At 37.8% G+C, this 27,871-nt stretch overlaps 2 protein-coding genes across 4 annotated transcripts in view; one reads left to right on the forward strand and one right to left on the reverse strand.

Moving 5' to 3' along the window:
* nt5dc1 (5'-nucleotidase domain containing 1) overlaps positions 1 to 27,871 on the reverse strand; it is a 554,582-nt gene that overhangs the window by 431,611 nt on the left and 95,100 nt on the right. The gene's annotated exons all lie outside the window — the stretch shown is intronic.
* On the forward strand, positions 591 to 27,514 carry LOC140460902 (uncharacterized). Its single transcript, XM_072555594.1, has 10 exons — positions 591 to 675; positions 1,224 to 1,342; positions 6,700 to 6,771; positions 14,446 to 14,508; positions 14,717 to 14,788; positions 21,467 to 21,538; positions 22,431 to 22,508; positions 22,886 to 22,963; positions 23,389 to 23,481; positions 25,334 to 27,514. Exons 2-10 carry the CDS (start codon positions 1,231 to 1,233, stop codon positions 27,166 to 27,168), a joined length of 2,475 nt encoding a protein of 824 aa, XP_072411695.1. The 5' UTR covers positions 591 to 675; positions 1,224 to 1,230; the 3' UTR covers positions 27,169 to 27,514.

The following is a 27,871-nucleotide window of genomic DNA, read 5'->3' on the forward strand; positions in this document are numbered from 1 at the left end:
AGCCTTTCACACCAGATTGTCCCTTCAGCAATGCAGACTAACCATTGCCATTTTACATTTAGGTGTACAATCAATCAGCTAAAGGTGTTAAACATTTCAATAGTCCTTTCAATTTCATGTAATAAATGAAATACTAAGGTGGTGCACAACCGACACTGTTCAGATCATTATGCTAAAAAGACATGTATTATTTAATCTGCTTTATTGCATAACTGAGAGGAGTTTCAGCATAATTATTCAAAACAAATCAATTCAGTTAGCAAAAATACATTTGTTTTAACTTAATACACTGTTTGGATTTGAATGAATGAAGGGTTCCTAAATATTAAGTTTAGTTTTGAAAAATCTTATCAGAATTTCTACACTGGAATTAGAAACATTTTGGCCAATGGCCACTCCCAAAGGAGGCTAGGCAAATTTGACCACAAGAAACTCCCTAACCTGACATAACATTTTGATGTTTTAAAAAGTTCAGACTGCATAATTAACGCTTTCTTTTTAAAAGGAGGAGCCAGAGAACTTTCAGATATCTATAGAATCTCCTCTATATAAATACAGCTGTATTCATCACTGGAAACTAAGTACAATATACCACTGCCATACTCTACACCAGTTCAGAGGAGAATCTGTTTGGGAACCTTTACAGAAGCAAAGTCCTGAAGACCAGATAAACTGGTATGTTACATTTAAAAGTGTGTTAGCATATGAAAGAATGAGGATATTGGAGTACATTTTCACTGATTCTGCTAGCAATAGTATTCTGTTTTGGAACTTTAGAAGTGATCACGCTTGTTAGAATCGGGAATTGCAAACCTCTTTTGCAAGCTTGGTACTGTTATTTAGCCAGGTGTAATGTGAAAACCTCATGAACGAGTTTTAAAACTAATCTCACATGACACCTTTCAGCTACAGTCATGAATATCATTTAAAATTTAAGAGCACCACACTTTGAATGTAAAACTTGCACAAATGGTTAATTCCAAAGATTTAAAGGAGACCATTAGGAATGCTCTCCTCTTGCTAAAGATGTTAAGTGAAAATATCACTGCTACCTTGAAACAGAAATCTATCACCATCATAACAATGTTTGCTCATGAAAATCTGATGAAAAATAGTCTCCAATGCTGCTACATTTTAAGTGATACCTGATTTGCATCAAAATCAGAGGCCTTGAATCCTGTTTTCCATTAGTACTTATACAATTGTTATTTTTACATTTTTAGTTGCAACATGGTTTCTAAGGGAATTGGTGCACTTCTACTATTGCTGTCTTTGAACCTGGTTTATGGAACAGACTTTATCAGATATGTCTATCCAGCTTATAATATAAAAAGTTACAGAGGTAAGTTCATATTTTGTTCTGAAATATTTATTCAAAATGGCTGCAGTTTATTCAACATGAGATAATCCCACCATTAGATAATGGTGACAATTCACTTTAGTCCTCCATAATCATGCGCCCAAATGAAGTGTGATTGAACTTTATACTCAAGTTTTGAAAATGTTTTCATTCAAAGAGACAATTCCTCCAGCACGAAAGATGAAAAACAGAATTAAAAACTTCATTCTGAATTAGATCTAATGCAAAGCATAAGAACCATTATTTATCAAGTTCTCCAACATTCATTATAGTGAAAGTACTTTAAAAGATTCCTGGAAAGGTTCCTTGTGTGTGGAAATAATTGATCACCGTCCAAGGACTGCTCACTGAAACCATTTTGCACTGACCACATAAATCACTGGACCAAGATGCCTCAAAACTTAATGCCTCAAAAGTGCCTAGACTCTTTCACATTGGCCTCCAAAAGCCAAACAAAACAAAGTCCAATACTTTAGAATAGGCTGGATCTGAATCCAAGTCCAACAGGTGAAGGAGTATGTGTAATATAAAGCATTGCATGACTACAAAATAGCACTTTGAACCCAAGATACAGATTTAAATCTGGCGTTCAATATATAAAGCAAGATATGTAACACAATCTAATTATCAATATTTCTTCATAAAAAGTTTTTTTAAAGAACATTTCAACAAAATGATGTTGCAATGTTGCCTTAATGTGGCTGTTTTGGTAACTTTCACATATGCCTGAATGGGATGTGGTTGGAATGCACAGTTTGCCACAATTTGATCAACTGCTACCGAAATTTGAAAATATTCTGGTAAGAGATCTTTTCTTCAAAGGAAAAATGTTTTCTTTAAGAAAACAACTAGCTAAGCAATTACAGCAAAAGTAATATCACAAACTCACTTGCCACTCAAGAGGAAAACTTCTAAGGAGTAGCAAAATAATAAATCATACAAGCAGAAGAAAGGGCACCAACCTGTAAATCTAGAGCATCGTATGTGTCTGTCACTGGATAATGCATAGTTTTTTCTATTTCTCAACTAACTCACTATTCAACTTACAAATAGTTCACTGGTACAAATTCAAGTTGAAAGATTTTAATCAACACTGTCTAGCCATGTATAATGACATTACTTTCAACTGTAAACTGAAGCTTCATTCTAATGTTTTCCGCACTTAAAGTTAACAAAACAACTTCTAACTTACATGAAAGGTGAAAATCCAAAATCAATTTAAATGGGTTCAATTTAATTAAATATGTCAAACCACAAGTTTTCACCAATTTACATTCAGTCTTATGGGCCTTACTTTTTTAAAAAAAGTGTTCTACTGGTCAAGTGAAGACCTTTTCGATATTTTTTAATGTTTTAAGTGGAACAAAAAGTAGCACTCATCAACTCAAAGATATTACAAAGATAGCTGCTCTTCCATTTGAAACATAAAATACTAGGCATTGATTCTTGGGAATTTCTGAATTTTCCAATTATAAAATAATCTAATTTTGCTGGTACAATATGAAAGCATTACTCTTGCATGTGACAGCAGGAAAGGATACTTGAACACCAGAAGCAACATTTATTATCCAGCTATTACCTCAAACATAATGTTGGCAAACTAGCCAGTTCCATAAACAACAAAAATGTATTTCTAAGGCAAACAGAAATGAGTATATACTCAATTCTACAATAATGACGCTTTGGGTTTTAAGGGTGCACATGTGCCTTCACTGATGATCTACAGTTGATCTCTAGGTGATATAGAGTTGATATCTAGATGATCTAGAGATTCACAGCAATCTCTTATGATGATGATTTTAGGATTTACCATAATCGCTAACCATTTTCATCCAAATTCAACTCCAAACTAAAATAATGTTTACAAATAGAGATTACACCTCACTTCTGTGGATCCAGAATACTGGATATATATTTTTCTTTTAAATCAATTAAAATATTTTGTTTGTTCGATTAGTCCAGTCTTTGCTGGAAAAATAAGTCGGACTTCACGGCATTCACCATTACTAGACATGCTCACCCAACCATGCAATTTCCCTTTCCAAACAGTCTTGATTTTAAACCTTGCTTTGAAATCTCTCCAGCGTTTCAGTTTTATTGATCTTTGTAAACTTCTCCAGCTACACATCACTCCAATTTACTTGCATTCATCTAATTCTGGCATCTTGACCATCCAAAACTTTAATCGTTCAATCATTTGTGGTTGCACCTTCAAATTCCTGGCCACTAAATTAGGAAAGTGCTACCTACAATGCTTTACTTCCTACCTCATCTTCCTCCCTTAAAATTCTCCTTTAAACATGCTTCTTAAACCAAGCATCTGGTCATGGCATAATGTCTCCTTACGAGGCTTGGTGCCCTAAATGCCCATGTGAAGCAACCTGAGACACAATATATTGAATAAACTGACCCTGCCTAGGTATTGCCAGCAATTTGTCAAGAGGTTAGCCTACACCTGAGTTGCTAGTGGCTTCACTGTGAACCATACTATGAGTGTCAAGGAACTGATACAATTATTTAAGGTTGCTAATACACAGCCCAAATTCCTGACATGTTTTTCAATCTTGGAGGCCTAGAAAGGAAACAACTGAAACTGTATAGGCTCACTATGCTCATTAGATCATAAATGGTTCATGCAAACTTAAAAACAAAACCTCCCCTTCCTTTCTGCTAATTCATTACTTTTCTTTCCCTTTCTTAATTGATATATCATTTGATTCAAATTCACACTCTCTTCCCATCATACAATCCATTTCTTCCACTATCACTCAATTTTATTGGTAAGGAGATAGAATGTTTGTCTTAATGTTTATGAGCCTCTAGATGCACCAAAGACCTCACAGTAGGATAAATAGACATAGTCTTTTCCCTGGGGTCGGTGAGTCCAGAACTAGAGGGCATAGGTGAGAGGGCAAAGATATAAAAGAGACCTAAGGGGCCACCTTTTTACACAGAGGGTGGTACGTGTATGGAATGAGCTGCCAGAGGATGTGGTGGAGGCTGGTACAATTGCAACATTTAAGACGCATTTGGTTGGGTATATGAATAGGAAGGGTTTGGAGGGATATGGGCCAGGTACTGGCAGGTGGGACTAGATTGGGTTGGGGTATCTGGTCGGCATGGACAGGTTGGACCGAAGGGTCTGTTTCCATGCTGTACATCTCTAGGACTCTATTGTTATTAGTTCATCTCTTCAACTTTTTTGGTGCAATAGTTAAAATCTGTAGTAGTCTCGGGAATGCTGGGAGAGGGAGAAAAGAACCTACTCACATCATTTGCATTTTCTCAGTTGGAAATGGAATCACGATTTTTTTCAGATGCCCTAACCAAAACAATACTAGTGCATTGAAAAAAATAGATGAACTAGAAATTGCAACACAATTCGGCAAAATTTGCAGATGAATGAACAGCCCATATGTAACTTTCTGTTTTGTTATACAGACATTAATTTTAGTTATAATTAAATTTAAGTTATTATTAGAAACCCATATCAAATAGTTACACAGGCACAAGATCATGAGAATTACAAGTGCAGACATGTAGATGATGTTCATACTTCGATGTCATTAATTTGTACATGATTCTGTTGATTATCAGCTGCAGCCCCACAACCCATTAGCATTAACACCACTTTTCTGAGATTTCTATTAATATTCCTAAATTACAATGGAGGATCAAGAGAATCCCATCTCCTGCAGAATTTTAACCCTATGTATAAGAATTTGTCCAAAAATCTTTGAAGTTTACATAAATCTTATGATACAAAATTGTTTTTTCTTACTTTTGCAATTTAAGTTGTTCAAAGGATTGACAGCGTACTTATGTGGTTCATTTCAATAATTCTGCAGATTGTAGACAAATTGAATCACTTAGTTTTATTACAACTTCTCATGTGAACAAAGCACATGAGGGAGGAGGGGCGAATGAAAGGTGACACTTGTTGTCCAACCTGGTAGGAGTTTATTTTCAACAGGTTATTTTTATCTTATGTGCCAATGCTTATATTATCTAATGGGATATATGAAACAGTGTGGATATTGTGATATAGAAATATCAACAGAGATTTATTTCAGATAATTATGTTCAAACTTTAAATTCACAAGAATGTTTGGGTTACCATTAAAGTATTAGTTAGAATACAGCAGCATGGTTTCAGTACCACCATGCATCATGTGATCCAAGATAAGATGCATTATGAGATATTTAACACTTCAGATCAAATGCTATAATAATGATGTCATGAGCAAGTCTTCAAGATTCCCCTCACAGAACCATTGTAAGGTATAATACAACACTACCAACATAACTTACACAGTAATAATCTGACAAATGTGACAAGCTGACCTTTTACATTTCAATGACGACCAGCCAGAGAGAAAATGTTGAAAAATTGGGAAAGGCAGCATTTCCTTTGCACATCATCTGGACATTGCCAGCTGTAACGTCAAGCTGCAACTGCTGAAGGCCCAGTCTGACACTCTTCAGAGTTCAGCCAGCTCTGTCAAGAGTGGTGTTTGAGTCAATCTTGGTGATGAACACTGAAGTATCCCACCCAAAGTATATTCGAGGCCCTGTTACCCTTCAAACTCCTTCCAGAGGTGCTCATCATGGAAGAATAAAGCTGTTGTCTGGTTCTGTATCATTTGGAACAGGAGATGCAAATTATAGTTTAAGTTTGTGGGCGGCACGGTGGCACAGTGGTTAGCACTGCTGCCTCACAGCTCCAGAGACCCGGGTTCAATTCCCGCCTCAGGCGACTGACTGTGTGGAGTTTGCACATTCTCCCCGTGTCTGCGTGGGTTTCCTCCGGGTGCTCCAGTTTCCTCCCACAGTCCAAAGATGTGCGGGTCAGGTGAATTGGCCATGCTAAATTGCCCGTAGTGTTAGGTAAGGGGTAAATGTAGGGGTATGGGTGGGTTGCGCTTCGGCGGGTCGGTGTGGACTTGTTGGGCCGAAGGGCCTGTTTCCACACTGTAAGTAATCTAAAATCTAATCTAATTTACTGTAACTGAAATGCTCTGAAATTTCTATTATGTTTGTTCAACAAGCTACAAGCCACATTCATATTGCTAAGTGCTTCACGCTCGATTCTGAAGTTTCTGTAAAATTCAATTAAGAGATATTCCTATGCTGTATGACTCTATAACCCAGTTTTTGTCACATCTTAACTGAATCAAATAATCGTATTTGCGTAATCTGTTTTACCACAATGTTAAACTGAAAACATTGAAACTCAAAGAATGTTGGCATTTCTTCCAACACTTTTAATGATTATTGCTGTACTTCTACAAGGAACAAAATACAGATTTAGACATTAATTCTTGTTTTTCCTAAAATAGGTAATGAAGTAAACTTTCCTCATTCAGTGAGCAATGAAGACAGCGAGCACAACAGCAATTCAAAATCTGCAAGTAAGCTACGCTCAGTATTGTGACATAGGGTTGTATTGCTCTTTAAAACAGACAGGCTTAAGTGAACAATACAAATTTATTCAAAATGTCACTCGCATCTCGTTGGGATTGATTGCTCATATTTTAGATAGTGAAGAATTTATGAACTATGCACATTGTGTTTCACGTCCTGTAATAATTCTAATATTTCATCTCTATAAGATCTACCTTTGTTCCAATTCATATTTTCATATTTAAAATTAAGATTCAAAGATCAAGGTCATTATAAAACAAAGCAAATATCTATTGTTCAGACAAGCAGAAAATCATTTTCATGTTTAATCAAAATTTAAAAATGGACCAATTAGGAAGGCCTAATTGTCAGTATTGTTCTCTGTTCTTGGGTTTGTCTATTTGTCAAAATGTGCCTTTTTGTAAAAATGCCTTTTATGCTCATCACTTAAGTTCATAATGAGGAGCCCAAGAGCAATCCTCAGCCAACATGAACAAATCTCAAAATAAAGTTATATGCTCCTGAGTATTTGCCAAACAGAAAAGCAGATTTCTAGGTTTTTTTTCCAATCCTCCTTAATTATACAATGTGACAGGAGTAGTTACTGTAATTTGTTTGCTCCTCAAAATGTACTGGAAGAGTTCAATCCTTTGGAGTGTCAATCATAATTCTAACGATACACTTGATGGCCTCAAAATCAATAACAAAGTGGCATATAAATATCCACTTCAGTCATTCAGTTAAAGTTTTCAGATCTGTGCAAAATAGGCATCTTGTACAAGATAGGGTAGGCTTGTGCACACCCTGCACCCACCAAGGTCTTAATGGATTATGTTCCTGTAATCATGACTGTTTTGAGTGCATACACTTTCAGAGTTTAATGTATATTCACCTTTTAATTTCCATACAGTCTGGCCACTGAATCCATTTTATGTCTGCTGCACTAGTTAGTCTGGCCCAATTAAGGGAAAACTTCCAGAGTATATAATTCAATGTAAATTAGTAGACACTGAGAGAAGCACAACTTTGTTTAATCTTGGTTTTCTTCTAAAAATGTAGATGAGGCAGAAATGCTGCTTCTTTTAAAGGAAAATTAAATAAATATTGAAAGCAGCTAAAGGCTGAGAGGCAGTGGGATTACTTATAGATTGCTGTAGCATACAGCATTGCAGATATGGTTTTAAAATGTTATTGTTTTATGAATCCATTTTTAGGGCGCCAGAAAAAAAAATTGAAAGTAAAATGACTTTACCTTGAAAATGATGTCCCAATCAAATTACCAGAACTTTTATGTACTGCCAATAGTTTTATTGCACATTATGCCATGGACAAGTAAGAACTTGAAGATTCATATCTAAAAGACTGAATCCATCCTGTTTGATTCTTGCTCAAAACTTAAAGCTTTGACTGCAGATTCCTTTCCCTTTCCTGCTCCTCCCCCTGACTGAAACTAACAATGTGCAGTTCTCCTTGATCCTCAGACCTTCTCCATATTATGGGGAGGCAATGTCCTAGTAATTTTATTGCTAGGCAATTAATCTAGAAACTCACCTAATATTCTGGGGGCCAGAATTCAAATCCTGCCATGGCAGATGATGGAATTCAAATTCAGTAAGGGTTTAACGATAACAATGCCATTGTTGATTGTTGGACAAAACCCAACCAACTCATTAATGTCCTTTAGGGAAGGGAAATTACCATTCTTAACTGGTTTAGCCGACATGTGACTCCAGACTCTCATGCAATGTGGTTGATTCTTAACTGCCCCTCTGGGCAATTAGGGATGAGCAATAAATACTAACTTAGCCAGAGGCACCCACATCCTGGAAGTAATTTTAAAAATTGCGAAAATCATCTTTCTGTGGTGTGCTCACTACCATGAAAAACACATTTATGCCTTGGACACTCTTAGACCCAACTTTTCAAGGACATTAGAGGGTAGGCTAATTAATAGTAGACAGCGTTTGGATGAGGGGACATTTACAGGGCAGCAACCTGTAACTAAAAGAATGCAACAACGATTTGTGATCAACATTATGGGAAGAGCAGGGGAGCTGAAAATTATTTAAATGGTAAAGACCGCAGAAAATTACAGCAAAAGGGAATTTTTGTGTATAATTCACAAAAGGTTAGAATACAAGTTGAGCAGATTATTGGGAATGCAGGCCGAATCTTGGTCTTTATTTCAAAGGGAATGAATTACACAAATAGAAAGCCTTGCTAAAACAAGGGTCAGGTTGGATTGTACCTGGAATATTGTCAAGAGTTCCCCTTATCTAAGGAAAGATACAATCACATTAGAGGCAGTCCAGACAAGATTCATTAGGTTAATCATGGGTCTGGAGGGATTGTCTTATGAAGAGTGGTTCAGCAGGATGGGCCTGTACTTGTTGTAGTTTAGACGAATGAGAGGCAACCCTTACTGAAGCACGCAGGATTCTTATGAGACTTGACTAGGTAGATGCAGAAATGTTTCCTCTGTGGAAGAGTCTAGGGTCAGAGTACACAATCTCAGAGTATAGAATCAGTCACTTGAATTAGAGAGGGGGAGGAAATTCTTCTCTCAGATGGCATGAATTTGTGGAATTCTTTACCAGAGTGCTGTAGAATCTGGATCATTAAGGATATTTAAGGCTGAGATAGACAGACTTCTACTAAGTAAAGGAGTCACGGGTTATAGAGAAAATGCAGAAAAATGGAGTTGAGCATTCAGATCAGCCATGATCTCACTGAAAAACAACACAGGGTCAATGGAATGAATAGTCTACTTCTGCTCCTACAACTTATGGTCTTTTGTTTTAAAACTTGCCTCCAAAGATCCATCCAACTCATATAGTGCTCAACCACTTACATCCATGTTGCGTAAATTCCTGCTCACTTGATTTTCACCTACTCACTTTTCTATAGGCTCTCTTCACTGAGTTTCCAAAACATCCTCCACACGGTTAATCTTCATGGTCTGGCATGTTTGCCCTTTGTCTGATTTACTACAGGTAACACAGGCTGCAGTCGACTTTACCACACATTCTAGAAATATGCCTTTAGATCCTTATTTCATTGAAACACCTATCACCTTCCTAAAAACCTTTTTCTCAACAGTTGTTCTTCCAACAGTTCCTCATATTCACCACAGTCCTACCAGAACATTAGACTCTTCTCTCTCATTAGAGACAACGCGGGGTGGTTTAATGTGAGGGTCACCGCACCTCAACCAAGGGGAGAGGCTGAGGAGATTCTCACACTTTGAGGACGTAATTATGAAGATGGACAAGGGAGAGGCTATGGATATACTGTACCTGGACTTTCAGAAAGCCTTTGATGAAGTCCCACATAGCAGATTAGTGAGCAAAATTAGGGCATATGGTACTGGGGACAAAATACTGATTTGGATTGAAAAGTGGCTGGCTGACAGGAAGCAAAGAGAAGTGATAAAAGGGTCCCTTTCGGAATGGCAGGCAGTGACCAGTGGGGTACCACCAGGTTCGGTGCTGGGAACGCAACTATTTACAATATACATCAATGATATCGATGAAGGCATTAAAAGTAATATTAGTAAATTTGTTGATGACACAAAACTGGGTGGCAGGGTGACGTAAGGAGGGCGTTATGAGAATACAAGGTAACTTGGACAGATTAGGTGAGTGGACGGACGCATGACAGATACAGTTTAATGTGGTTATTCACTTTGGTGGCAAGAACAGGAAGGCAGATTATCTAACTTGGCTCCATTTAGATAGTAAAGGGGAAGTACAACGAGATCTATGTGTTCTTGTACATCAGTCAATGAAAGCAAGCATGCAGGTACAGCAGGTAGTGAAGAAAGCTAATGTCATGCTGGCCTGCATAACAAGAGGGATAGAGTATAGGAGCAAAGAGGTCCTTCTGCAGCTGTACAGGGCCCTGGTGAGACCGCACCTGGAATATTGTGTGCAGTTTTGGTCTCCAAATTTGAGGAAGGACATTCTGGCTATTGAGGGAGTGCAGCTTAGGTTCACGAGGTCAATTCCTGGAACGGCGGGACTATCATATGTTGAAAGATTGGAGTGACTGGGCTTGTATACACGAGTTTAGAAGGATGAGAAAGGATCTGATTGAGATGTAGAAGATTATTAAGGGATTGGACACTCTGGAGGTAGGAGGCATGTTTCCGCTGATGGGTGAGTCCAGAACCAGAGGACACAGTTTAAAAATAAGGGGTAGGCCATTTAGAACAGAGTTGAGGAGAAACTTCTTCACCCAGAAAGTGGTGGATATATGGAATGCTCTGCCCCAGAAGGCAGTGGAGGCCATGTCTCTGGATACTTTCAAGAAGAGATGGATAGAGCTCTTAAAGATAGTGGAATCAAGGGCTATGGGGATAAGATAGGAACAGGATACTGATTGTGGATGATCAGCCATGATCATAATGAATGGTGGTGTTGGCTTGAAGGGCCAAATGGCCTAATCCTGCACTTATTGTCTATTGATTTTGCTGTAGTGTGATGTGTTAAACTCCCAACGATTTCCAAAAAGGAGTGAAAGACAGTGGTTGCATGTATTGACACCACAGATATTATTTATATTGGCTTTCAGATATGGAACAACTATCACCTCCCAACTTGTGTTCTGTTTGCACAGTAACTTTGAGTATGAAAAGCATTCCATTTTTAGACAGCCTAAATACATACAGTTTCTTCTCTCAGCGTACCTTAAAATCAACATTAAAAAGCACAAACAATTCATTTGCACTCTAAATTGCATATTTTTAAATTAAATATTGGAAGACTTAGAAACACATCAGGAACTGAAAATTTGAAGAAAGCACATCTTTTCTGACAGACGAGGTAGTGCAGTTATGTAAAAAGAAACCAGTATTGCTAATTTAATTTGTTGAAACTGGATCCAGTTACTCTAATTCATAAATGTTGTTTTCATCTTATTTTGACAAATCAACCTTTCATTCTTATGAAAGGTACCTGACATTATATTTTTCTTTGCCAATTTTCTTTCACCTACAAAAGCATTGACTTTTTTCGCATTAGTTGGGGAAGCTCTGCCAGCTGCACATTTCTTACTGAAATTGTTTTACGCGATGTATGAGTCTTGCCAATAAATGACAGCAGCAGTTAATACTGATGATGAATTTTTAACATAAAGTATACCAAAGTGCTTCGCAATATGTGTCACTCAAGTTGAGCATGTTACATCGGGATTCCCAACAGGACGCTATAACAAAACTCAACCTAATTTGGGATGTTGGGGAAAATGTAAAATAAATGAATCACTATCGTATACCATGTGGTTAAAGAGCACTACAATAGTACTGTACAAACATGTCAGCTGTCTTGGTGAGACCTAACTTTGCTCTCCGACACCACGATTGGCTTGAGCTGTTGCTGACTGCTTGTAAAACAAAACATTGTGGAGTAAAGACATTTTCACAACTGAAACTATCTTATTTGGCCCTCAGCAGTCACACTTACAATCATTCCATATATTCTGCTGCTTATTTTGATTTAACTTGATGATATGTCACCTAAGTTGCCGAACAACTTTCAATGGAGCCTTAAGTCTTATTTGAAGTTCAATGCAAAAGCTACCTTCTTCCAAATACACATTATTGCTGACTGCAAAAACATCATACAAAAGCTTTTATCAACTCCAAGATCAATGTACCACAAGTAATAGAAGCATTGGCCATTCAGCTCATCGATTCTGCTCCACCATTCAATGAGATCATGGCTGATCTGATAACTTTCAATTCCATTTTCCTGCCTTTTCCCCATAACCCTTGATTCCTTCCTGATCTCCCTTTGACACCTTCACTTTTTCAGAAGTTTAACTTGCCTAGAACTTTGAAGACTGAGACACTTGACACAAAGTACCAGCACCAATCTTTGTCAATTGCCCTTGCTTCCGTGCCACAGAAAGTTGTTTTCTGGATCCTTGTTTAAGTCTACGAGCTGCTCAATAATCTCAAACAACCCTCTTCTGTTCTTCTAATGAGTTCCAGTTCAACAAAACTGAAAATACATCGATTGCTTTTGGTTGGAGCCAATAGGACAAGGATAAAAGATGATTCTCATTTCCCTAAATATTTGGAACAGGTTCAATTGATGTTAAACAAAGAGGAGTACTGACACATGCTTGGGTTCATTTGAGAAGTCTAGCAGAATTGATTTTCTCAGATGAAACTTCCTTAGGTTGCTTCCAGTATTGGAGGTCTACATCCAGATTTTTTTTTAGCACATTATAATGATCTTCTGAACCAGTTTTATTTCATTACATCCATCTCTTCAAACAAACTAATTCTTTGGCTATGCCATTGACTTAATTACCACAAATAAATTAATCCATCCTCAGCACATTCTGGGTGATATTTTTCCTTAAATCCCAACTACACTTTCTATCTCTTCCCTTATATCTATGCCCTTTAGTTAGTGAAACCCTGCACTAAGGGGAAAAGGTTCTTCCTACCTATACCCTGGATTTCCTATCTGTACACTATAAACAGGTCTTCATTCAGCCTTCTCCGCTCTCAGGAAAATACCTTCAGCCTATCTAATCTCTCTGCATAGCTGAAGTGCATCAACACAGGCAACATCCTGGTGAATATTCTCTTCTGCACCCTAGTGAGTTTTGAGACGATTTGCAGCTCAGGTTAAGGTTCTGAAAGTAGGTTTGCTCGTTGAGTTGGAAGGTTTGGTTTCGACGTTTCGTCACCATACCAGGTTATATTAGTGAGCCTCCGGTTGAAGGACTGGTGGTATGGCCCACTTTTATTATTTATTTATCTATCTATCTATCTTCTGCACCCTTTCTAGTGCAATCACATCCTTCCAGTGATGCAATGACCAGATCCACGCACACTACTCCTGCTGTTGCCCAACTAATGTCTTTAAGAGCTCTATCCATCTCTTCTTGAAAGTATCCAGAGACATGGCCTCCACTGCCTTCTAGGGCAGAGCATTCCATATATCCACTACTCTCTGGGTGAAGAAGTTTCTCCTCAACTCTGTTCTAAATGGCCTACCCCTTATTTTTAAACTGTGTCCTCTGATTCTAGACTCACCCATCAGCGGAAACATGCTTCCTGCCTCCAGAGTGTCCAATCCTTTAATAATCTTATACGTCTCAATCAGATCCCCTCTCATCCATCTGAACTCAAGTGTACACAAGCCCAGTCGCTCCAATCTTTCAACATGTGATAGTCCCGCCACTCCAGGAATTGACCTCGTGAGCCTATGCTGCACTCCCTCAATAGCCAGAATGTCCTTCCTCAAATTTGGAGACCAAAACTGCACACAATACTCCAGGTGCAATGTTACCAGGGCCCTGTGTTGTACTCACAGAAGAAACTAAAACCAGATTTTTTTCATCTTTTTTCCCCAATAACATTTCTACAATTACTTCAATTTCTGCAACACTCTTAGCTTAATTTAAACTATGTTCAAATCGAGATGTTATGCGAATTGAGACCATAACTTCTTATCCTATTAAATCTAATGTCTGAAGCAATACTGCAAATTAGGTGGTCTTGCATTCCTATTGTATAACTGTGCTCAAAATGTTTTCTAAAATGTGACCCGATAAAGATTTAAGTTGACAGAACTACTCCCTCTAAAGCATTTCTTTAATTTATAATATTGCAAAAAAAAAGTAAATATTTAAACATATGCAATCTTTGTCTTTATCTGAAACAGGCAATGAAGTGAAAGGGAATAATGGACGAAGCAATGAAAACAATGGTGACTCTAATTCAGCAAGTATGTTCTTTTCAATAAGTTTAATTCAATATTCACATTAATTAGTTACGTGAGCTGTACAAATAACAATACTTTAAGTAACTTAAGTTTAGAAATTTAAGTCACACTCTGTAAAGATGGCTTAAAATCATGAGATCAAAAGCTTAATGTACTTGTATAAAACACAAAACCTTAGAACTACAGTTATGTTTATTATTTCCCAAAACAGGTTATCAAGTAAAAGGGAAGTATTATTGGAGGATTGATGACAACGGGCAAAATGGTGACTCTAATTCTGCAAGTATGCAAGATTTAAGCTTAAATTCCATGATAGGTTTATTTATCCAAGAAAGAAGGACTTTTACACTCACTGATAATAGCTCCAATTATCAATGTTTGACAGGAAATTAGAAGATCTAACTTGAGAAATCCACAACATATTGCCACACTCTTGCCATAAATGACAGGAGCACAGTAGAAGCAATGAAAATTAAGTCACATCTTTATTGTTACAGATCCATAAGACCATAGATACAGAAGCAGGAGCAGTCCACTCGACTCACTGAGTCTGCTCCATCATTCGATTATGGCCAATGTTGTTCAATCCCATTCTCCTGCTTTCTCCCTATAACCCTTGATCCCCTTACTAATCAAGAACTTATTTTTGTCTGTCGTAAAAACACTCAGTTACTTTCCTCCTGTGGCAATGGGTTCAACAGATTCACCTCTTTCTGGCTAAAAAGATTGATCCTTATCTCATCCCAGCATTTCTTGCCACAGAGAACTGTGGGGGCAGAGTCCTTGTATATATTTAAATCTGAGATAGATTCTTGATCAATAGGGGAATCAAGGGTTACAGGAAAGAGCAGGGAAGTGGACAAGATGAGGGTCGGATCAGCCATGATCCTATTAAACTGTGGAGCAGGTTTGAAGGGCCAAATGGCTCTTGCTCCTTTTCCTTATGGTCTTCAGGTGGATTTCTTTGCAGTGAAATGTTACCAAGTGTGCCTGATAATGAGAAGCTGAAAAGCTAGAGTAAATGAACTTCTTTCCTTCTCCTGCATTTTATCAGCAAGCGATAATGACAGATAAAGTATTTTAACATTTGACTTGCAGTGCCAAAATTCAGGTCCAAACCTGGATCTTTGCCTTTATTCCCCAAATAATATCTGACTCAAGGGAATCTATGTATACATTTAGATTTAGGCTGGTACAAGTAATAATTGTTCAGAAAAAAAACTGGCTAGCATTGCATTTCCTGACCACTTCAGGTCTTCTTTATCAGAGAGGCAATGGCCTATTATTGCTGTACTTTTAATCTAGAGGCCCAGATAATATTCTGGGGACCTGTGCTCAAATCCCATAATGGCAGAACATGGAATTTGAATTAAATAGAAAAACAACCTGAAATTAAGACTCTACTAATGACCGGAAACCATTGCCAATTGTCATAAGAACCGGTCGGGTTTACTAATTCAGGAAGGAAACTATTATCCTTACCTGGTCTGGCTTACGCATGACTTCAGACGCCCAGCAATGTGGTTGACTCTTAACTGCCCTCTGGGCAATAAATTATTGCTTAGCCAGTAACATCTCCAGCGTATTTGAGTAAATTAAAAGGTTTGCAACTGATTGGATTATTTGGAGCAGATGAACTTGAAGGTCACCTACACATCATGGCGAATGTCACATGTATTACTCAATGTACCAAAGCTTTCTAGATACAGAAATCATGTCTTCAACTGATGCCAATAATACGATTGAAAAATTACACAAGAGATGGAGAAACAATCCAGGTAATTACACAAGACCAACTTAACATGCAATGTCAAAAAGTTACTGGAAACTATCAGAGATGCAGCAACTAAATTCTTGGATAAAAATTAATGAAGGGTAGATCAAAGTCGGACGTCTGATTGTTTTCAGGGATATTAAGAGCATGGTGGATTGGGGAATAATAAAATGCAAACAAATCAATAAAAGTGAGAAAAGAAGTGGCCATGTATTCAGTGTCAGCAACAAGGGGAGAGGTCGAAGACAGAGTTCAAGGAAATCAGCTCTGTCGCATCATTTGAGCCAGCGGGTTGGAACCTGGAGGCCATCAGTTCACCTAACAGAAACCCAGACTATGCAGCATGTCCACTCAACAAACTTGCTTGTGACTCAGCAAAAAATCAATTCTACTGAAAAAAGTACAACACAAGTACTGCTTAAAAGTCCAGAGACCAAGTATAAAAGCTAATTTAAATAACAATTTCAGTACAGATTGTCATGAAGTACAGTTCAGTATTTTGGAGATGTGGGTGCTGAGTTATTGGATAGGGCAGGAGATGTTGCTATATCTTCACAGGGAAGGTGGACAATTTTGCGGTCTGTTCATACAAATTGCAACGGGTAGGGAGCGTCAGAACTACAATGCAGTGCCTTTGGTTCTGTAGAGGCCATGGTGAGAATCATAGATTAGTTATAGCACAGGTGACCATTCAAAACCATCACCTTTGCAACAGCAACCTAGTACCACTTCCCTGCCTTGACCTCCAAATATTTCCTCTTCAGGTAATGATCTAATTCATTTTAAAGTCACATTTGAATCTGGTTCATAATAATTTCAGATCCCAATGAATTGCTAGCAAAATGTTTTTACTGCTCATATTGCTTCTGTTATCATGTCCCTAAAATCAGTGTCCTCTGGTAATCAATCCTTCACCAATGGGCAATGTTTATGTCTAGAAGCCCCAGCTTCATTAATCTATCTGACTGGAGTTCCTCAATACGCCAGTTACAGCCAAGCCAATCTGCAGGCTGGAGCTAGATTCATCCATACTCCTTGTTGGTGAAAGGAGGCTCTCTGGAATGTAAATCAATGCATCCACCAGCTTGGCATGTATCCTCATTAATTTTTCTCCTGCACATCACTTCATTGAGATCCTCTTAATAGAGCCAGCACACAATCTATCCTTTCTCCCAGCATGGCAGCAGTTCACACAGGCTCAATGACTCAACTGTTGTTGATCCTAACTCTACACTAGCCCCTAAAATGTACTCAATGCTGACATCTGAACAAGTGGCTACAAGCGCCAGATCAGTGTTATGGCATTGCTCTTTCTCTTACTGCTCGGCAGATGGTAGTTCCTGGATTTCTAGAAGCAGAAAATCAAAGAAAAGGGCTGATAGAAAACAACAGATCCATGGTCACTCAATAAACAACTTGCACATCATGCCAGATGCCAGATTTGAGCTGAGAAATTATGGATATACTGTCATCTTAATGCTCACTTGTGGCACAGTCAAGATACAAAGGACAGATTTAAGGTATTTAGCAAGAGAAACCGAAGTGGCATGAGGAAATCCTTGTTTTAAAATTGAAATTGGAATGCACTACCTCAAGAGTTGGTGAACTAGATTCAATTATGTTTTTCAAAAGAATGTTGTTTAGCACCTGAAGGGAAAGAAATTGCAGGGATGTGGAAAAAAGCCAGACAGGTGAGGCGAGGTATACTTTATTGCAGAGAACCAGCAAGGACTTCGTATGATTCTATAAGTCTACATGCAAAAATAATAAAAAGTTTAGTTGAATAACCTTTGAAAAAAAGGGAAGAATAATCATGCCACCCAGATGCTTCCACTGGTTAGAAAAACTCAAGCCACAATACAAATAGCCTTACACCATAATGTTTACTATTCTCTTTAACCAATCATTTAACGAACAGTTAACTTTGCCTTGGACCAATATGTAAATATGAATAATTGTGCATAGCCACATAAACAAAATGTTACTTGCTTCTATGATCCTCATTTATACAAGAAATCATGCATAGGCTAATTGTTTGCAACATCCCTATTTTCATGACTTGGATTTCCCTGCAATTTCAGAAAGTATTTTTCAATTTCATTTTAATTGCTAGTTCCTGATACATGTTCCATTTATTCTAAGACATCAGGATTAAATGTTTAAACATTACCAACTTTAGTCAAAATGTTTTAAACCTATTTTGTATGTATGGTGAAATTAAACAAAGCTAATCCTATAAACTAAAATAACTTACTTAAATTTAAACCTATCAACAAGAGGAATGGCTAATAGGAAATAAATTGTTGTGATATATCTGACATGAATCAAACTTCATATGAAGTGAAGAGAAGTGAAGTCTTCTCTACTCAATAGTTTATTCCCCATAAATTGTCATCTTTACTGTTTTTCTCAGTGATGCCTCATGACCAACTATACTTTCCTCAATGTCCTTTAATGCCTCCCTTCTTCATGTTCTTATATCAAAACATTTTGTGCTTGAACACTTCCAATCTGCCTTCACTTTTACATCAAGCAAGCAGCCTTTTCCAAAATCCTCTCTGGCATCGTGTGATGATGGCCAGCAATACTTTCTTTCCTTGTCCAGATTTGTGACATCTTCCTTCAATGAACTGTGGCACCCAATAAATAATTTGTATTGACTTGACATTTTTTTCAGAGCCTCAGGACGTCTGAATGTGCCTCACACCCATTGAAGTACACTTTGAGAGTTATTACCTAGATAAATTAGAGGAAAACCGCAGCCATGTTGGTTTGAAAGTCCTATACAGTGAGAAAAAAAAACCACAATTTGTTCCAGTCATATTTATCAACTTGATACAAAGAAGTCCATGAAATTGGGAAAACTTGAATTCTTGTTTCTCAGAAAACTTTAATATAATGTCCATCTAAAAGGCATCAACTCCAACCTCCTCATTATGCTTGTAATGCACAACAATTTCCAGTAGATGTCAGCATCTAGCAATAGGAACCATGTACAATGTTCTCCTCACTTTGCCTACTGTATAAACTATAAGAGTTATTTTTCAGTTTCAGATGGGACTTACTAATTCAGCAAGATTCATTGCAGCTTATTTACTCGTAATTTAGTTGCATTTAATTGTTCTTATTTCAAAGATTGATATGCTATATCAAATTTCATTTTTAGCTTTTTTTCCAAACACTGAAGAAAGCTTGGTATCCTTAGCAATTTCATAATTCATTCCAATATCTACTTAGAAATGCTTGTCATAATAGTCCAAGTTTCAAAATAACATATTTCAAAATCCATGTTGCATCAGCTTTTTTATGCATGCAGATGCTGCACTTGAGCTTCTTTCCAGCAGTCCTCAGCAGAAAAGAGCTTCAATGTAGATGTCAAAAGCATTAACAACATTACAAGCTCACTTGAGACAATGCTTTTGGTGGGTGGGGGGGAAAGAGAAGTGTTGGGGTGATATTCCATTTTATTTCAACTCCAGTTGTGGAGCCTACAGCACACATCAAAAATTCAGATATATTTCCTGTTACTTTTAAAAGACCAGAAAAATAGATATGTGTAAACAAACAGAAGCAAAAAAAAATCAACTGTGAAATGCTCGACACTGCCAAGGGGAAAATGTGTTTTTTTTTGTTGCAATGTCTATCCACCTAAACTGTCATAATACAAGCAGAGAATAGAGTCAACACATGCTTAAAAAAGTACTTTATTACCCAGATTAAATACATGGCTATTTGTGAACAATCACTTGCGTAAAATTCACGTATGAGTTGATCATTTCAGAGTTTTGAGTTCAGCCTATTCAGCAATATGAGAGATTGTAGTTAACTAACATAATTTTCTGTACAATAAACCCATCTCAGTGAAGTCAAGACGGAATGTGGCATAATGATCGAAAATACAAATTTGTTCACTTTGGCAAGAAAAATAGAAAAGCTTAATACTATTCAAATGGAGAGATGGCCGAACTTGGTAGTATAAAGGGACTTCCAGAACACTGATCACAAAAAAATTAGTATATTGGTATACAGCAACTATTCAGAAGGAAATTAGAATATCAGCGCCTATTGGAAGGAAAACTAAATACAGGAATAGGGAAATTGTGCTGCAGTTGTACAGGGCCTTCAGATCATGTCCGGAGTATTGCATACATTTCTGGTTTCCTTCTGTGAAAAGGATATAATTGTTTTCATAACGGTTCTGAAAAGGTTCATTCAACGTATTTGAGATGAAGGACTTTTCCTAAGAAGAACATTTGAACAGACTGGGGTTAAAACTCACTTGGAGTTTAGAAGAGCAAGAGGTGAATGTATTGAATCATTTGCAATCCTGAGGAGAGCTCATAAGGCAGATATAGAGGATATTCCCTCTTCTAAGAGGGACTAGAATCAGGGGACACAGTTTAAGAACAGTTAATTCCCTTGAACACTTCCAATCTACCTTTATGTTACATCGAGCAAGCAGCTTTTTCCAAAATCCTCTCTGGCAAGAGACAAGTAAGGAACTTTTTCTCTAAGAAGGTTGTTAGCCCATGGAATACTCCTCCCTAAAAAGCAGTAGTGGCTTGGTTACTGAATTTATTCTAAGTGGAGTTAGATAGATTTTTGACAGAGAAGTCAATCAAGGGTTATGGGGAACATACAATGAAACTGGAATTGCAACCACATGTAAACCAGCCATGATTTTGTAAAATGCTGAAGCTCTAAATAAAGGGAAAACTGCAAAGTGAGTGAGCAAAAAGGAGCTTGGTTACTCGATGCCACCAATAGGAAAGAATATTGCTGGATGAGATCTGAGAGACCAATATAGCCTATGAATCACTGAAATAACCAAAACAGAAATTATATTTTATTTTCCTCATTTGACCCTATTTCCTGCTCACCAAAAACAATCAGTAAATCCCTTTGATTAACAGGAAACACCAACCTGTTTCCAACCACAGAAACTAAAAGCTATTCAATTTCAATAATTTAAACATATTATTCATAAAGACCAAGCTTTTGTTGTCTCCATGTAATACACCTGACTATTAAAGGTGCTAGTGGGGTTTATAGCTTATAACAATTTTTAAAACTTTCTACTATGAAAGTATGTATTTCAAGCTTTATATGTTGATTGCAATATACTTTAAGCCAAAGTGTATTTAAAAAAAAGATTCATTGAGGTTAATTTTGTCTTTCCAAAAACAGGTCATGAAACAAAAGGACATTATTCACAAAGGTCCTCTGAAGAAAATGAACAGAATGGACATTCCAATTCAGGTATTAAATATCAAGTCATTTTATTTGTTCTTTCCTAATACAGGCACACTTCAAATTTAACAATGGGACAAAGACATTTTCTCTGTAAAAGTGGTAAATATGTGCATAAGCAATGTAGAATCAAGGGCCATGCATTGTTAATCTAAATACTGAGAGTTCAAACCTCCTCATGGCAATCTGTGAAAGTGGATTCAGTTAATCCAGATTGTGAAAACCGAAATGGGTCACTATTGATTTGGAAACTGGACGCTACCATCCTTTTTTAGTTTGGCATTCAGATACATCCAGTTATTACACTACATGGCTGGCTTTTAATTTTCAGTAAAGTGGACAAGCAGGCCAGCCACTCAGTAAAAAATGAGTATTTGCTATGAAAATTAGCAATAATACTGGATAGGCATATGAACAACTAGCCTCGTTATCACAATAAAGACCTGCAGATAGTGGAAATTGGAAACAAAAACAAACTCAGCAGGTCTGGCAGCATCTGTGGAGCAAAAGCAGACTTACTGTTAATTCAGCTTTTTTCTCCAAAATGGTGCCAGATCTGCTGCATTTCTCTAGCAATGTCTACCATTGCTGCCACTATAGAGATAAAAGCAATCTCACACCAGTTCAGCCTGGAAAAAAATCTGAGAGTTGGTCACCAGGTTGGGAGACTAGCACTCCAGGGTTACGAAAAATAATTCAATGTCTGAATTAATCTATTCATTAGACTAGATAGACAATAGTTACAAATATATTTGAAATTTCCATCATAAAACTCATGATAAAATTGGAGATAAAAGATAATTTATGTTTTAATTTAAGAATCTGATATTAAGTAGTCTGCATTAAAAATACTCCAACTAAAAAGTCAATACATCAAGATCTTTGTGTATTTCTCAAACAGGTCAACAGGAGAAGGGACAATATTCAAGAAGATCATCTTCTGAAGAAAATCAACAGAATGGTCACTCCAATTCTGGCAGTGAGCAAAAAATCCTTTTATTGCTGTAGAAAAAGTTGTTCTTTACTGGCTCATGCAAATTACAAGTTCAACAACGGTGAATGAATGAAAGTGAAGTTACTGCTTATTGAAGTGTTGAGTTTAAATTCTCTCGTTGCAAATTTTTGGAAGAGTTGCACTTCAGGAATGTATATTGAAAATAATTCAATATCAAGTTTAAAATCTATTAGAATGGATGGACAACAGTTACAATATATATTTAGAATTCCTATATGTAAAATCTATGATAGAGATAAGTAGCTGCCGATATAAGTTTTATTTTCAATTAGAATCATTGCTTTTATCATGCATATTAATAAGTGATCAAACTAAAAAGTATTATTGTATTTTCAAAATAGGCCAACAGATCAAGGGACAGTATTCAAGGAGATCATCTTCTGAAGAAAATCAACAGAATAGTGATGCCAATTCTACAAGTTAGCCATGTATTTTTATGCATGAGGCAAATTTATCCTTATGTTGCATGAAACAAATGTGTGGATCATAATTAATTACCATACCATTTCTGTTATTGACTAACCTAAGGTGATGAGAGAAAACATGATTAGGACCTATGGTCCTTCAAGCCTGCATTGCCATTCAGTATGATCACAGTTGATTATCCAGCTCAGCATTCTAATCCGGTTTTACCCCATATCTTTTGATTCCTTTAACCCTGACAATTATGTCTAATTCCTTCTTGAAAACATTCAAAGGCTGAGATTTTACAACTATGCTCATAACCGCCTTCCATAAAAATTGTGATGCAGACAGAAAAAAGGTAATGAAAAGCAATATTTACAATGTAAATAACAAACTGTAGAGTGGCAAAAACAGCTGTGTCTTATTTTTACTAAAACAGGCGATGAAACTAATGGCCATGATTTAGAAGACATTGTGGAGAACAATAACTCTGATTTTTCTTCCTCTTCTTCCTCCTCCTCCTCTTCTTCAGGTAAGTCATATGAAATTACTATATGCAGAACAGCAGAATTTGAAAACACTACCAATACTACTTGAACATGAAAAGCTATTTTTAATGCCCTTACTGTACATACTACCTTTGAGTACAGGTCTGATAACTCATTTCATTTTGGAAACTTGTCAGAACTCTGCTGGTCACTTTGACAAAAGCATCTATGTTTGACCACTTTATATTTCAGTTGTGCTTTGAGCAAGATGTTCAATCTTTCAGGAACCACAACCTTCTTGCAGAAGATCAGAGATATCAAAGTAGGAGTACAATTAATAATTTAAAATAAATGCAAACTGTTAAAACTAACAGTCTAATTAAAATTACGAAGCAGCATTAAAAAATTGCAAAGAAATTAAACAAAAAGACAAATACCTTTCGTCAAACAATTTATTTGTAGAGTATAGGTGTAAATGTTTACAACAATATTACAGTAAACAGCTAGGTGTAGTGGTCTGGGAAGAAAAGTATTTCAAAGGCAGACAGATGGAATCAGGGCTGGAAGAGAGTAGACAAGTCAGTCATAAAGTGGTCAGAATGGCATGATCTGAGATTGAGACTTTATTTATTAGTCTCCTGATTTAAAATAAGGAGTTTCATTTCACTTGAATCCCTTTGAATACAGTGGAATTTTTACTGATTTTAAAATACTAAGCTAACTTACTATATAGATTTTACCACTATTCTCTTCCCATAAAATCCTCTTCCAAAATAATCATAAGGGGGCTAAAAGACCCAACTCAATTCTGGCATAGCTCAGCTAGAAAAGTCACAAATGTGTCAGAACTGAAATACAGTGTACCACAGCCTCACACTGGTTGAGTGTAAAAGTCAGTTTTCACCAGACCTGAACAAGGCAATTGAAGAATAACTTAATAAAGCCATAAGATTCCCTCATCCCAGATGCTGACAGGCCAGCTGCTTCAACAGCAGAGATATGCTCAATGTCATATGTCCCCCCCCACGATCACCACTTGGGTTCCACACATACATCAAGACTTGGACTATCCATGGAAAAAACACATATACATAAAACATATATACTTGTTCCCTTACAAAAGAGGCTAGAAGAACATTGTTTTCCTTTCTAGGGATGCAGGCACCTCACCTCTCCTACTCACCCATAATTCCTGTCCCCCCAACTTCCAGGCAGTTGACTGGCCACATTTCCTGACTCAGATGCACCCCGATACTGTGAAGACAGGAAAACCACTCCCCACCCGAGCCATTAATGTCCACCAGGGTTACTGACAGATGACTTCAATTCTTTCCTTCTCAAAATTAGATATGTCTTAATATAAATCAGGATACTTATATCCTAATTCTGGATTAGTGGTGCTGGAAGAGCACAGCAGTTCAGGCAGCATCCGAGGAGCAGTAAAATCGATGTTTCGGGCAAAAGCCTTTCATCAGGAATGCAAAGGTATTCCTGAAGGGTTTCTGCCCAAAAAGTCGATTTTACTGCTCCTCGGATGCTGCCTGAACTGCTGTGCTCTTCCAGCACCACTAATCCAGAATCTGGTTTCCAGCATCTGCACTCATTGTTTTTACCTACTTATATCCTAACATGGTCATGTCATCAGATACCCCTGTGCTTTATAATGATTAAATGTGAAATACTATTTCACCAGCCTTAAATATCAAAAAGGGAACAGAAAATCATTTTTTTTCCTCATTACATTACCTCAGGAGAAGAATGCCACTTTGCATAGCACGGATAGACAAGTACAAAGATACAACAATAGAATTCAATTCTTGCTGGAATACAACATATGGTGAATACAAACTGCATTCTAATATAATAACCTGAATGACATTTATTTATTTTTAACAGAAGAACATTATGGAGAGCCAGGCCCACCGGGTCCACCTGGATTACCAGGACCAATTGGTCCACCAGGATACCCAGGAAAGCCAGGGTTTGGGCTGCCAGGTCATCCTGGTAAGCCTGGACCACCCGGACCACAAGGACTATCAGCTATTGGAAAACCAGGTGGCCCAGGAGAACCAGGAAAGCCAGGTGTGCCAGGATCTCCTGGCCGAAAAGGGGATAAGGGATCTCAGGGGATGCAAGGACCAAGAGGACCTCCAGGACCTAGCGGACCTCCTGGACCAGCTGGGTTATCTGTTATTGGGAAACCAGGGGCTAAAGGACCACCAGGTCCTCCAGGAACACTTGGATTTCCTGGAAGAAAAGGGGACCCTGGATACCCTGGTCTACCTGGACCAAAAGGAGATAAAGGGGTTGGAATTCCAGGACGTCCTGGTGATAAAGGTGCTCCGGGACCACGTGGTCCGCAAGGACCACCTGGTCCAGAAGGTAAAGGACACAAAGGACCCCCAGGTCACAAAGGTGAATCAGGAGACAAAGGTGAAAAGGGATCACAAGGGTCTCCTGGACATCCAGGTAAACCAGGCCAAAATGGTCCACCAGGACCACCTGGTAAAGATGGAATTGGGAAGCCTGGAATACAGGGACCACGAGGAGTTCCTGGAATGAAGGGTCACCCTGGTCTGCAAGGTTTGCCAGGTTCACCTGGGTTGCCAGGTGTTGGAAAGCCAGGTCTTCCAGGACTCAAAGGACACCCAGGTTCTCCTGGATTGACTGGAAAGCCTGGAAGTAAAGGAGAGAAAGGATCAGCTGGAGAACCTGGACCTCGCGGCCCTGTAGGACCACCAGGGTCACCAGGTCCAAAAGGCCCAAAAGGTCCACCAGGTAATGTTGGTGCACCAGGAGAGAAAGGCCATCCAGGACTAAAGGGTCCAGAAGGGCCTTCTGGCCCAAAGGGTGAGCAAGGGTCAAAAGGGGAGCAAGGAAAATCTGGGCCTCCAGGAAAGCCAGGTGAGGAGGGTAAAAAAGGAGCACAAGGTTCACCTGGAGAAAAAGGTGATAAAGGACCTGTTGGGCCACGTGGCAAACCAGGGAACCCAGGTCCTCAAGGTCCTCAAGGACCACAAGGGCCGCCAGGTAAACCTGGAGAGAAAGGACATCCTGGATTACCTGGTTCAGTAGGTCTAACCGGGTCTCCAGGTTCCCCAGGACACCCAGGAGTGAAGGGAGATCCTGGAGTTCCAGGACCACCGGGTCCTCCAAGTAAATTTAATGCAAAAGTCATAAAGGGGCCAAGTGGTCCACCTGGACCAAAAGGAGCAATTGGTCCACCAGGCATTCCAGGAGCTCCTGGTCCAGCAGGCCCACCAGGAGAAATTATTATCCCAAAAGGAAAATATGCAGGTTATAATGGTTACATTGATTCAGGTGGCGTGGTGAGTCCAGTTCCAGCATTTACAGCCATTCTCTCTCAGCCATTCCCTCCCAAAGGGCAACCCATAGTGTTTGACAAGATACTGACCAATTCAAATAACAACTATGATTCATCAAAGGGAATTTTCACATGTGAAATACCTGGTATCTACCAATTTTTTTATCATGTACATGTTAAGGAAACAAATGTTTGGGTGGCATTATATAAAAATGAAGAACCTGTAATGTACACGTATGATGAGTATACACCACAATATGTTGACCATGCTTCAGGAACAGCTATCTTACATTTGGATGAAAATGACAAAGTATATGTACAATTACCTGCAGAAAAGTCTAATGGTGTGTATTCTTCTGAATATATGTATTCATCATTTTCTGGATTGTTAATAACACCATCATGATGTATGTCAGTTTAAAAAGATGGAGTTGTGAGCTTAAATCTGACCAAGTCAGTTGAGATTGTAAGGAAATTTATGAAAAATGGCATAAATATCCAACAAATGTCAGTGCAACAAATCACAGAAAAGTAACATTACTATGTTGATCAAAAAATTATAATTGCTGAAGGCAAGATTATTTAATCTCAATGTTTGTGCAGATCGAACAGATAGCCTCTGATATGCTTCCCAAAAAGTCAGTTTTTATGTGTATTCTTGCCAATGGGTCATTGCAAAATTTTTTTTTAAAAAAGAGTATCTAATGATATCATGGATCATTTTATAACATTCTCCCACATAATATTTTTGCCTCAGGATACTCACTTTGTTAGCATGCCTGTACGCAATGTATGTTAATGTGAAAAGTATGCTTCTCACTGCAGGAAATGACAGTTTTGGGTTGCATTTACATTGCAATTGCAGCAGTGAGAAGCAATTTTGAAGTCATAGTGGAAATCAAAAGTCTCACTTTAACTTCACTCCAAAATTAGGACAAACCTCAGATTCACATTACAACTTTCAAGCTCGTATGATGCAAAACTATTTTGAGCAAATGCTAGTTACAATGTAACTACAGCCTCAATTGTAATCTTAAATTGTACTCATGGTCTTCCAACTAAAATCAGTTTTCAATATTTCTTATTTAAATTTAACAATTGAGGTTTTA

The sequence above is a fragment of the Chiloscyllium punctatum genome, chromosome 3 (assembly GCF_047496795.1).
Source record: "Chiloscyllium punctatum isolate Juve2018m chromosome 3, sChiPun1.3, whole genome shotgun sequence".
Taxonomy (NCBI): Eukaryota; Metazoa; Chordata; class Chondrichthyes; order Orectolobiformes; family Hemiscylliidae; genus Chiloscyllium; species Chiloscyllium punctatum.